Below are 14,318 nucleotides of genomic sequence, written 5' to 3'. Positions count from 1 at the left end.
AATTCCTCCAGGAGGGTGTGAAACACAGTGGTTAAAAGCTTAGGTTCTGAAGTTTCACTGTCTAGTTTTGAACACAGCCCTACCATTTATTAACTATGTGGTCTCATGCAAATCACATAAATTCTTCTTGCTTTCATTTCCTTAACTACAAAATAAGGATTATAAAAGCATAATTATTGTAAGAATTAAAGATCATTCTTAAAACATAGTTGACATGATGCCTGGCACATACAAAGTGCTTAATAAACTCACCTTTATGCAGGTTTCCAGTTAGACAAAGAGGAAATAGTATCAAAAATTATAAAGCTAATGTGGAGGATAAATAATTTAAAATGAAAAAGAAAGGCACCTTGCTATTGTTTAATTTCATTACATTCTATAGCAGAAAATCTAAGATATACTAGTATAGAAGTAGAAAAATTAGTAAGTCTTCAGGCCTAGTTTGATATTTAGTAGTATGATCTTAAGGAGCACTTTATTCTTTCTGAGTTTCAGATTTCTTAATCAGGACTATGGACAAGTTTGTGAGAATTGTAAAAGATAAATGTATGTAAAAAGTACTTGGAAACACTAAGGTACTAGCAAGTCTTTTAAAATTATCAGGCCAGACACGGTGGCTCACGCCTGTAATCCCAGCATTTTGGGAGGCTGAGGTGGGCGGATCACCTGAGGTCAGGGGTTTCAGAACAGCCTGACCAATATGGTGAAACCCCGTCTCTACTAAAAACACAAAAATTAGCTGGGCGTGGTGGTATGCGCCTTTAGTCCCAGCTACTTGGGAGGCTGAGACAGGAGAACTGTTTGAACCCAGGAGACGGAGACTGCAGTGAGCCGAGAGTGTACCATGGCACTCCAGCCTGGGCAACAGAGCAAGACTCCATCTCAAAAATAAATAAATATCTATGTCTATATATTTTTATCTATCTCTGATATTCTTCTTTCTTGGCAGATGAGTTTCAAATAATTATAAGTTTGTGAAACCATTTTGATTGTGAAAAGGTTTTTTTCCCCAAGTAAGCTCACTAGCAAGAATTCAATAATAACAACAGGCCAAACAATCCATTATTAGACTAATGAGTCATCTACAAGCAGAACTGGTTTAATCTATAGCACAGCAATAAGGAGCTAATTCTTCATTGTGTTTTTCCTTAAATCTACTCTGTTTTAGTCTCAGCACCTAGATACCAAAACTGATGCTTAAAAATGAGCCAAAATGCTTCACTGCATGCACTTATCCCAGTCTTCTACCTTACCTGTTTCATGGCCTGCTTCTTAGCAGCTTCCCTCTGAAGGCTTTCACTCACGGAGGTCTATCAAACAGAAATATATTATCACTTTTTAAAAAATTTAAAATTTCTTTTCCAGTACGAGTGTCCCCTGTCTAAAATACGTGGGACCAGAAATGTTTTGTATTTCAGATTTTTAAAATACTCAGTGGTTCAGCATCCCAAATCTGAAAATCTGATATCTGATGCTCCAATGAGCATTTCCTCTGAGCTTCACATTAGTGCTCAAAAAAGTTTTAGATTTTAGAACATTTAGGATTTTCGATTTTCATATTTGGGATGCTCAACCTGTTTTCTGGTTGGCAATGGTGCCTTACTTATAGCTAAAAGTAAAAAGATAATATTATGAATTAAACTAACATTTTCAGGTGCCCACTTATAGCTAAAAGTAAAAAGATAATAATACGAATTAAACTAACATTTTCAGGGTTTCTCCCCTAAACTTCAGGAAATAAATGAATTTGCATTGTAAATCCTCAGAATAGATTATAAGGTATCAGAGAAAATAGAATGGTACAGGAAAAAATGAGGAAACATGAATTTTTAATCCTAACCTCACTACTGTCATTCAACCTTTATGGATTTCAATTTGCTTCATGTGAACATGAGAGACAGAGAGAGACAGAGAGAGACAGAGAGAGTGAGTGTGTGTGTGTGTGTGTGTTTGAGTGTGTGAAATGGGGAAAGACTGGACTAGATAATATTTCAGGTACCTTCCAACACTAAAATGGTATGATTCCCAGCTTACAAAAAGCAAATTATTTTAACATTCACCACTCAATATAGTGTATCAAGCTCTTGGTTTATGCTTAAAGCTTAGGGACAGCAGTAACTATTCGTGGCTATAATCATTCAAAAACTATGTACTGAAAAGCCTTCCATACCAGGCATATTTAGGTCCTGAGGATAGTGAAAAAGCAAGAACAGTCTCTGTCTTAAGGCCAGAGACTGAAACAAGATCTTGCTTCAGATAAATGGTCTGAAAGGGAAGACAATTAAAGAGATAATTATAATATATGGACAGGCACGGTGGCTCATGCCTGTAATCCCAGCACTTTGGGAGGCTGAGGCGGGCGGATCACTTAAGGCCAGGAGTTTGAGACCAGTCTGGCCAACACGTTGAAACCCTATCTCTACTAAAAATACAAAAATGAGCCGGGAGTGTTGGAGCACACTTGTAATCCCAGCTACTTGGAAGGTTGAGACATGAGAATCACTTGAACCGGGAGGCAGACGTTGCAGTGAGCCGAGATTGTGCCACCGCACTCCAGCCTGGGCAACAGAACCAGGCTCCATCTCAAAAAAAAAAAAAAAAAAAAAGGGAATTACAATATAAATGTGATAAGCAATATAATAAAGGAATAAACAAAGGGCTGGGAAGCCCAGGGCAGAGAAGGCAACTAGATGTATATGAAGAATCAGGAATCCCTTTCCAAAAGAGATATGACATTAGATGAGAATCAAAGAGAATAAAAATGTAAAAGAATGCAAGAGGAAGACAGGAAGTAGTCATCACATGGGCAAAAGTAAAGATTACATACAGCTAAGAAAAAAAAATACTTAAGAAAAATATGTTTCCTTAAAAGTATCAGGCTTTAATCATCAGGGAAATGTAAATCAGAACCACTATAAGATAACACTTCAGACCTGTTAGAATAGCTATTATAAAAAAGTCAGAAAATAACAAAGGTTAGCATGGTGTCAGAAAAGGGAATTCTTGTATACTGCTGGTGCAGATGTAGGCTGGTACAGTCAATATGGAAAACAGTATGGAGGTTTATAAACAAATTAAAAATAGAACTACCATACAGCCTAGCAATCCCTCTTGGCATATAGCCAAAGGAAATGAAGCCACCACCTGGTAAAGGTATCATGTTCACTCCCATGTTCACTGCAGCATTATTTGCAATAGCCAGGTATGGAAACAACCTAAGTGTTCATTGACGAATGGATAAAGAAACTGTGGTACATATGTATGATGGAATATTATTCAGCCTTTAAAAAGGAGATCCTGCCATTTGCACAACATGAATGAACCTGGAGGACATTATGCTACATGGTAAGCCAAACACAAAAAGAAAAAAAGTACCTGACATCACTTGTAAGTGGAATCTCTGAGAGATAAAGAACTTAAAAACAATGGTTACTAGGGGTGGGGTGGGAGGAAATGGGGAGAGGCAGGGATGTAACAAGATGAACAAGTCTAGAGATCTAACGTACCACATGAGGACAATACGTAATAAAATTGTACTATATATGGTATTCATGCTAATTAATTGTAGCTGCTCTTGCCACAGAAACAAAAAAAGTATGTAAGATAATGGATATGTTAATTTGCTTTACTGTAGTAACCTTTTTACCATCTATATCCCATAACATTGTTATATACCTTAAATATGCACAATAAAATTTTTTTTAAAGTATCAGGATTTGCAAATATACTGACACTGAACTGTATAAAGGGTGAATTTTATGCTATGTGAATTACATCTTTTTATGGCTAGGGCTACATGGGTTATCCCTGTCCGTCTCAATTTTGCTGTCTAAAACTGCTGTTTAAAAAAAAATGAAGTCTTAAATATAGATAAAAACATGTCTAAGTAACATATATATTAAACATATATACATTTAAACATATTAACATACATATGTTTAAATATAATCCTCAGCTCTAGAATTATAGTAGTCTAGTTTATTAACACTTGCTATCTTCAGTTGTATTGTATCAGCAATTGGTGCTTTTTTTTTTTCATGGTAATAACCAGAACAAAATAGTTCTCTATGACCACAGACAAATAAATTTAATACACAAAGGTCTTACAATATAGTACATATTTAATAAATTAAATAAGTATGCAAAGAACTAAAGACATTTTAGGTGATGGTAAACTGACTAATTGGGGGAAAGATGTTGACAACAAAAGCAGTAACAGCTGCTAACATGTATTGAGCTAGGTGCTATGCTAAGTACACTAGCTGTGTATTACATGTATTACTCATTTAATGCAAATTTCTGTTACATGTAATATGACACTTTCATTCATTAGAATATCAATTTTAAATACCAAAACTGAAAGTAACAGTAAATATTTCCAATGTATTTTCATGTCTGTATTTCTAATTAGTATGAATGAAAAATGTTTTTCTTGACCACTGAGTTGATGTCTTCAGGACTGACTGAGAATACATCTCCAAATGCTGGATGTTTTCCTCTTTTACTTGCTTTTATTAGTTTTTCCTATCTCCTCCTTCAGTCTGTCACCTTTAATCTGTCAGAGTTTACCTGCTGCCTTTCAAACTGGCTGCTTCAATCTAAACTATGTAACTTGGTTATTATAGAGGATACTCAGGGAAATAAAATAACTTTCGCGGTGGCTCACGCCTGTAATCCCAGCATTTTGGGAGGCCGAGGCGGGCGGATCACAAGGTCAGGAGATCGAGACCACGGTGAAACCCCATCTCTACTAAAAAAAAAATTACAAAAAATTAGCCGGGCGCGGTTGTGCGCGCCTGTAGTCCCAGCTACTCGGGAGGCTGGGGCAGGAGAATGGCGTGAACCCGGGAGGCGGAGCTTGCAGTGAGCCGAGATGGCGCCACTGCACTCCAGCCTGGGCTGGGCGACAGAGCGAGACTCCGTCTCAAAAAAAAAAAAATAACTTTCAAAAAGAAAACTTGGGAAAGAAAAACACACGGCTTTACCTTTTCAGATTTTTATAAAGTATAGAATACACAGACTGGGAAACGCCTTTCCAATGTAATCTGTATCTATTTTGAGATATCTCAAAAGATTTTGTTTCTATGTTTACAGCTGTTTAGAAGAATGAAATATGACTGTTGAAAAAACAAGCTGTTACTACTTACACAGGAAGGTAACATAATGGAAGGAGTGCAATAGTTTTACATATTCTATTCACAAACTTATATCCCTAGAATTCAACAGCATCAGTGGATAACTCTGAACCTAACCTGAAAAAGTCAGGAAAGATTGACGATCTTCTTCTGAAGGTCATTTGATTCTCAATTTTCTAAATAAAGGTACTTTAACAATGAATGACTACTAAGGATGATGATTAAAATGCCAAAAACCTGTTTAAACAAATACAAAAAGCTTAAAAGAGTAGCAGTAAAACTCTTACTTTTTTCTATAATAGTAACCCTACATAAAAATACATAAAATGATCTTCTATATAACATAAAAAACTCATCTAGATTCAGATCAGATAGAAAAATAACTAGTACAATTAAAGGCAAAATCAGTAAGATCTTTTTTTTTTTTCTTTGAGATGGAGTCTTGCTCTGCGGCCCAGGCTGGAGTGCAATGGCGCAATCTCGGCTCACTGCAACCTCCGCCTCCTGGGTTCAAGTGATTTTCCTGCTTCAGCCTCCTGAGTAGCTGGGATTACAGGTGTGCACCACCATGCCCAGCTAATTTTTGTATTTTTAGTAGAGACAGGTTTCACCATACTGGTCAGGGTGGTCTCAAACTCCTGACCTCATGATCCGCCGGCCTCGGCCTCCCAAAGTGCTGGGATTACAGGCGTGAGCACCGTGCCTGGCCAGATCTTATGTTTTTAAAGGTCAAGTCTTTTTACATTTTTAGAGGTATCCCTAAAATACGAATACAGTATACATACACAACAGAATAGTATTTGGCCATAAAAGAATGAAACCACGTCATTTACAGCAACCTGGAAGGAACTTGAGGTCATTATCTTAAGTAAAATAAGGCACACACAAAAAGATAAACATCATATGTTCTCAATTGCATGTGGGAGCTAAAATAAATTTGATCACACGGAGGTAGGGTGAAAAGGTAGATAACAGAGACTGAGAAGGGTAAGTGAGGGAAGTGGGGAGGATGAAGAGAAGCTGGTTAAAGGGTACAAACATACAGTAAGATAGAAGGAATATATTCAGTGTTTGACAGAAGAGTAAGGTGACTACCCTTTTTGTTTGTTTGAGATGGAGTCTTGCTCTGCTGCCCAGGCTGGAGTGCAGTAGTGTGATTTCAGCTCACTGAAACCTCTGCCTCCCGGGTTCAAGCAATTCTCCTGTCTCAGCCTCCCGAGTAGCTGGAATTACAAGGGCGCACAACCACGCCTGGCTAATTTTTTTGTATTTTTAGTAGAGATGGGGTTCCACCATGATGGCTAGGCTGGTCTCAAACTCCTGGCCTCAAGTGATCTGCCTACCTCGGCCTCCCAAAGTGTTGGGATTACAGGCATGCGCCACTGCGCCCAGCCAGGGTGACTATACTTAACAGAAACGTATTGTACTTGGGTAACAAACACTAATTGCCGACTTGATCCCTAAACATTATATACATGTAACAAAATCTCACAGGTACCCCATAAACTTGTATAAAATTTTTAAAAATACTAACACAAATTTTAAGAGAACTTTTAAATCATAAATCAGGGAAGGGTTGATCTTACTGAACTCAGCAAGAGAAGAAATAGATTTCATGTGTGTCCTATGAATAAAACAAAATTTAAATATAACTGCAAAGATTATTAATCTCTAACTTCAGAGTTCCTATACTGTATAGCATAAGGACGTACAGAATAACGTTCACAAGCGTAGGCTCAGAAACAGTCTACAACTGTTCTCTCTCTTGCTAGCTTGTTATTCTAGGTGTGCTAATTTCTTCCTGTTTCAGTTTCCTCATCTATATATTAGTACCTACCTCACAAAGGTTAGCTACCATTTTTGTTATTATTACATTTCTGTTTAAAAATATATAGCTGAAGAAATGCTTATATTTAAACAAATCAAAATTAAGTTATGAGAACACAGTAGCTATACTTTTTTTTTTTTCTTGGAGTATTATAGTTAAAATTATTCACCAGAAAAGCATGCAAACAATATTCCTCTTTATAGTACATTTATCAGTGTGCTTAATAAAATGTAAGGTTGATATTTATTTGAAGTGACATTAATATAATTATATTTCCATTTACTGAATTAGAAAAATCTATTCTGCTGAATATTTAAAAGGCTGTATATGTTTTCCTTTGTGTTAAGATTCTTGAAGGTTTTATATTCAGTATGTCCATAAACAGGAAAATGTAGGATGCACATATTTGAATACTTAATTAACCATGGGAGCTGTAGCATAACTAGAAATGGGTTTTCTAGAATTGATAGTGGCTTTACTAGGAACTATTCATAAACAAAAATACACTGCCCCCAAACCTGAGTAGGTTAGAGAGTATTCTCCTTTGAGGGTATCCTCTGCTGTGCTGCTATAATCAAATGGCAAGATACCAAGGACACGCCAAATGAACAGACATTTGTTTTTAATAATTGCCCCGGTTTGGGGTGAGAAGGGGAAGTACTTGTTTAAAAAGCGTATTTTTAAACTTCAAAGAAATGTACAGTTAAGTACTGCGTACCCTTTACCTAACCTCTCCCAATGTTAGTAAGTTGCATAGAGTACAATATCAACACCAGTGAACTGACACTGGTACACACACACTGCTTATTCAGATTTCACCATTTTTATACATATACATCTGTGTGTGTGTGTAGTCCCATGCCATTTTATAACACATAGCTTCATGTAACTACCACCACAATCAAGACACTTAATTGTACCAGTCACCACAATACTCCTTTGCACTACTCCTTTATAAGCCGTACTCATCCTCCTCCGTCTCTAATCCCTGGCAACCATTATCTCTGTGTCTGACGAATGTTAAATGAATTATGCAGTATATCCTTTTGAGATTGGATCTTTTCTATCAGCATTATTTTCAAGGATATTTTGTATTTTGTTTAGTATAAACATTGCAAAAATATTTCGTTCTTGCCACAAAATATCTTAGCTTACAAGTTATCTAGGGAAAAATAGCTGTTTAAAAAAAGATGAAGGCTGAATGTGACCAAACCACACAATACAGTCATTAATTGACTCATTTCAGAATTAGTAGGTAGACAATTATTCTAATTCTATGCCTGAGGACCAGTTTGCAGTGTAACACAGGAGAATATTCATTAAAAGTGGCTTCTTTTTTATTTTTTTTGAGACAGTGTCCTGCTCTGTTGTCCAGGCTGGAGTGCAGTGGCATGATCACAGTTCACTGCAGCCTCAACTTCCCAGGCTCAAGCAATCCTCCTGCCTCAGCTTCTGGAGTAGCTGGGACTACAGATGTATGTCACCACATCCAGTTAATTTTTTAATTTTTTTGTAGAGACAGGGTCTTACTTTGTTGCCCAGGCTGGTCTCAAACCCCTGGGCTCAAGCAATCCTCCCGCCTTTGCCTCCCAAAATGCTGGGATTACAGGCATAAGCCACCATGCTCAGCCAATGGTGCCTTCTAATAAAATCATTAGTTTTAAATTTAGGGAGACAAAATTTACTTCCTATAAGGGACTTTATCTCAAAGGAAAAAAAAATCAACTTATAAACAGGTTCAAATGCAAACATTAGAACTTTTGTAAAAGTACAAAAAACACACTAATATTTCAAGATAGGTTCTTCATCAAAATCTCAGGAAAATACCTTTCCAAAAATCTGAAGTAGCAGCTCCTTCCAAATGTTTAAAGTTAACTCAGTAAACATGCTGAGAGCCTAACATGTGGACAGCACTTAGACTAGGTGCTACAAAAAGATTACAATCTAGTGGGAAAGGAGCCATATTTGGTCAACATTCAAATTTATGTCTAAGAGTTAGTAGGTTCCAGTTAGCTTTAATTCCAAATAAGAAAGGAACCCACAAAAAAAGGGAAGAAAGTGGCTGGTCTATTTTACAAACAAAATTAACATAAACAATACTTCGCACACACGCACACGCACGCACACACACATACATATTATAAGGGTTAAAAATGTGGTCACTGGCCGGGTGCAGTGGCTCATGCCTGTAATCCCAGCACTTTGGGAGGTGGAGGTGGGCAGATCACCTGAGGTCAACAGTTCAAGACCAGCCTTGCCAACATGGTGAAACCTCGTCTCTACTAAAAATTAAAAAAAAAAAATTAGTTGGGAATGGTGGTGCGCGCCTGTAGTCCCAGCTACTCGGGGAGGCTGAGGCAGAACTGCTTGAACCCAGGAGGTGGAGGTTGCAGTGAGTGGAGATCGCGCCACTGCACTCTAGCCTGAGTGACAGAGGGAGACTCTATCTCAAAAACCAAACCAAACAAAACAAAAAAAACAAAAAGTGGTCAAAGTATAGGCACCATAAACTGCAGAATTAAGAAAAACACTGCAACTAGATTTCTTAGTTTTCTTCTCCCTCCATTGTTCTGTGTAGAGAATAAAAATTAGTTGATCAATCTAATACTTGCTTCATTTTGAATAACAGTCAGATATGACCTAAAAGGGAGACTTACAAAAAATCAAAAAACCTTTACAGTTAGCTCAGATAAATCGAAGAGAAAATAAAAGACTATGGACCTTTGTTGTGTCACTATACAATTTTAAATTGATTACCTCCTGGGCGGTAGTAACCATCAGAAAAGAATCAGGGCCGGGCACAGTGGCTCACGCCTGTAATCCCAGCACTTTGGGAGGCTGAGGAGGGTGGACTGCTTAAGCTCAGGAGTTCGAGACCAGGCTGGCTGTGAAACCCTGTCTCTACTAAAAATACAAAAAAAATTTGCATTTCTCTGACGGCCAGTGATGATGAGCATTTTTTCATGTGTCTGTTGGCTGTATGAATGTCTTCTTTTGAGAAATATCTGTTCATATCCTTTACCCACTTTTTGATGGGGTTGTTTTTTTCTTGTAAATTTGTTTTGAGTTCTTTGTAGGTTCTGGATATTATTAGCCCTTTGTCTGATGAGTAGATTGCAAAAATTTTCTCCCATTCTGTAGGTTGCCTGTTCACTCTGATGGTAGTTTCTTTTGCTGTGCAGAAGCTCTTTAGTTTAATTAGATCCCATTTGTCAATTTTGGCTTTTGTTGCCAATGAGATACCATCTCACACCAGTTAGAATGACAATCATTAAAAAGTCAGGAAACAACAGGTGCTGGAGAGGATGTGGAGAAATAGGAACACTTTTACACTGTTGGTGGGATTGTAAACTAGTTCAACCATTATGGAAAACAGTATGGCGATTCCTCAAGGATCTAGAACTAGAAGTACCATATGACCCAGCCATCCCATTACTGGGGATATACTCAAAGGATTATAAATCATGCTGCTATAAAGACACATGCACATGTATGTTTATTGCAGCACTATTCACAATAGCAAAGACTTGGAATCAACCCAAATGTCCATCAGTGACAGATTGGATTAAGAAAATGTGGCACATATACACTATGGAATACTATGCAGCCATAAAAAAGGATGAGTTCGTGTCCTTTGTAGGGTCATGGATGCAGCTGGAAACCATCATTCTCAGCAAACCATCACAAGAACAGAAAACCAAACACCGCATGTTCTCGCTCATAGGTGGGAACTGAACAATGAGATCACTTGGACTCAGGAAGGGGAACATCACACACCAGGGCCTATCACGGGGAGGGTGGAGGGGGGAGGGATTGCATTGGGAATTATACCTGATGTAAATGACGAGTTGATGGGTGCTGACGAGTTGATGGGTGCAGCACACCAACATGGCACAAATATACATATGTAACAAACCTGCATGTTATGCACATGTACCCTAGAACTTAAAGTATAATAATTTTGAAAAAAAAAAAAAAAAATTAGCCGGGTGTGGTGGCACATGCCTGTAATCCCAGCACTTTGGGAGGCCGAGGCGGGCAGATCACTTGAGCTCAGGAGTTCGAGACCAGCCTGGCCAACATGGTGAAGTCCCGTTTCCACTAAAAATAAAAAAAAAAAGATTAGCCAGGCATGGTGGCATGTGCCTGTAATCCCAGCTATTCAGGAGGCTGAGGCAGGAGAATCGCTTGAACCCGGGAGGCAGAGGTTTCAGTGAGCTGAGATCATGCCACTGCACTCCAGTCTGGATGACAGAGTGAGACTCGGTCTCAAAAAAAAAAAAAAAAAAAAAAAAGGAATTAGGTCTGTATTATTGGTACTCCTTCAGCAGGAAACAAAACATAGTCTAATGACACTGAAAAAATTATAGATACTAGACCATTATTTATATTATTAAATTACCTTCAATCATAAATTAATTTTAACACAAAAATTTAGTAATGGGTTCTGAGTTTTTTCTTTTTGCAGAAATAATTATTCCATAACTAATAAAGCACAATGGGACATATGAGCTTCTTTCTTAAATAAAATTGTACCTACCCAATTATCCAAAATGGCTCTTAGCTAAACAAAAACAGTTCAAAAACCAATCCTTCTTTCAAATGGCTCACGGCTAAAATTTTCTGTTGTGCTCTGAGAACTTCCTGTTCTTTTGTTCTTTTTTAAACTTAGTAACAGATCACTTATTAAAAGTCTTATAACTCAGCAATCTCTACTAGGGGCCTTATTTGTCCATATTCACACAACTCTTGTAAGTACACAGTTTAAGAGCTGTGATGAGTACCTAACATTTTCATTACATAAGCTCAGACCTAAGACAAACACTACAACAGAAAAAAATAGACACAGCTGGCCAGGTGCAGTGGCTCACGCCCGTAATCCCAGCACTTTGGGAGGCTGAGGTGGGCGGATCACGAGGTAGGGAGATCAAGACCATCCTGGCTAACAGGGGGAAACCCCATCTTTACTAAAAATAAAAAATAAAAAAATTAGCCAGGCATGGTGGTACACGCCTGTAGTCCCAGCTACTCGGGAGGCTGAGGCAGGAGAATCGCCTGAACCTGGGAGACAGAGGTTGCAGTGAGCTGAGATCGCACCACTGCACTCCAGCCTGGGTAACAAAGTAAGACTCCGTCTCAAAAAAAAAAAAAGACAAGGCTATGAAGAGAAAATTTAGAGAAAATATACATGACTCTTAACTATATTAAAAATATTCAATCTTAGCAATAACTACAGAGGTGAAAATAAAAATATTAACTTTTATCACCTATCATGTTGGTAAAGATTTTAAAAATGATATTACTCAACCCTGGCAAGGTATACTGGCAAGCAAAGACATACTCTTACAACATAAAAATGTGACAGGGAAAATGTCACAGAGAGATCATTTCATCCATAGCTGTGTTTTTAGAATGGTTCTAAATACGAACAAAAGAAAAATTACACTTCCTATCCAAAAGGATCTGAATGTATCATCTTTGACAAGTCATACTTCAACAGTTCACCACTGATGACTCAAATCCCATACATAGGACAAGATTCTCATAATCTAACTGTCTTACAATACTGTACCTCATCACAAAAGGAAAACTTTGTTTTCCACATTTTCTTTAATATTCAAACATTTAGGTTTTGAAGAATATGCAAGTAAACTAAAAATGTGTCTATTTGAAACAATTCCATAGGAAAGCAACAGGGTAAAAATTTCCCCAAAATATGCATTAGATATATTATAAAGCCACAGAAATTAAAACAGTATATATAATAGTGCTAATACAGTACAAAGCAGATCCATAGACAAGAGACAAAAATGAACACAAGCATATACAGAAAACTAGTATAAGAAAGAAGTGACATTTCTAATAATTAGAAAAATGACTATTTAAACAGATACCTTAAGCGACCCAGCCATTGCATGCATAGGTATTTACTTAAGAGAAATGAAAGCCTATGTACACATAAAGAATTGTATACAAATGTTTATAGCCAGTTTACTTGTAATAGCCAAAACCCAGAAACATATATACTTTGTATGGGGGGGTTATCTACTTCTTTCAGCATAGTTTGAGATTAATTCACATCATGTATCAAGTCTGTTCTTTCTTGCCAAGTAGTGTTTCCATTGTATAGACATGGCACAAATTGTTTATCCATTCACCTGTTAATGGTCTTCTCAAAGTAAGGCTGTCTTTCATTCCTGGTTACGCATGAGAAAAGGCCCTAATCCTAACAAAGCCCCTTAGTAGCTTCTGAAATTTTAGCTTCTCTCAGAAGTGAAGATATTTTAGTGTTAACTTGAATTATCTATAAATTCATTTTCATAATGTATAATAAATATCCTTGAGAGCAGGGATCTGTCTTATTCAGCCTTCTACTTACTACCAGTAGTATCCAGTACAGTGTCTTCTACACATCAGATGATCAAGAATGATGGTTTAAGTGTTTAACAAGAAAATCATTTTACAAAATTATGTTTCTAGACCAACCAAGAACTCAAACAAAATCAGAAATGAAAAAGGAGACATTACAACTGATACTACAGAAATACAAAAGATCATCAGAGACTACTATGAACTACTATACACCAACAAACTGGAAAACCTAAAGGAAATGGACAAATTCTTGGACACATACAACCTATCAAGATTGAATCAGGAAGAAATAGAAAACCTGAACAAATAACGAGTAATGAGATTGAATTAGTAACAACAAATCTAAAAAAGAAAAGCCCAGGATCTGATGGCTTCACTGCCAAAGTCTACTAAACTTACAAAGAATACCAATTCTCCTCAAACTATTCCAAAAAATAAAAGAGGAGGGAATTCTTCCTAACTCTTTCTGTGAAGCCCTGAAACTAAAACCAGACAAGGGCACAACATTAAAAAACAAAACAAAACAAAAAAATTATAGGCCATAGTTGAACATAGATGCAAAAGTCTTCAACAAAATACTATCAAACCAAATCCAACAGTACATCAAAAGGACAATATACCACAATCAAGTGGGATTTATCCTGAGTCGTAAAGATAATTTACCATATGCAAATCAATAAACATGATATATCACATCAACATAATGAAAGACAAAAACCATATGATCATCTCAATAGGGGCAGAAAAAGCATTCAATAAAACTCAATATCCCTTCATGATAAAAATGCTCAATGAACTAGGCACAGAAAAAACATACCTCGGCCTGGCACAATGGCTCACATGTACAATCCCAGCACTTTGGGAGGCCAAGGCGGGCAGATCACTTGAGGTCAGGAGTCTGAGACCAGCCTGGCCAACATGGTGAAATCCCATCTCTACCAAAAATACAAAAAAAAAATTAGCCAGACATGGTGGCGCATGCC

General features: G+C 37.2%; 1 protein-coding gene across 14 annotated transcripts in view; it reads right to left on the bottom strand.

Annotated features, from left to right (window-relative positions):
- NSRP1 (nuclear speckle splicing regulatory protein 1) overlaps positions 1-14,318 on the bottom strand; it is a 67,500-nt gene that overhangs the window by 12,666 nt on the left and 40,516 nt on the right. For 13 of the 14 annotated variants that reach the window (XM_065531149.1, XM_065531153.1, XM_074018938.1 and 10 more), the window contains one exon: positions 1,254-1,310. The exons of the other annotated variant lie outside the window; for it this stretch is intronic. In XM_065531149.1, the coding sequence (XP_065387221.1) occupies positions 1,254-1,310 (57 nt within the window). The remainder of the gene's footprint in view (positions 1-1,253; positions 1,311-14,318) is intronic. 14 annotated transcript variants of the gene reach the window in all.

Source organism: Macaca fascicularis, chromosome 16 (genome assembly GCF_037993035.2).
Source record: "Macaca fascicularis isolate 582-1 chromosome 16, T2T-MFA8v1.1".
Classification (NCBI taxonomy): Eukaryota; Metazoa; Chordata; class Mammalia; order Primates; family Cercopithecidae; genus Macaca; species Macaca fascicularis.
This window is presented reverse-complemented; position numbering and strand designations above follow the sequence as displayed.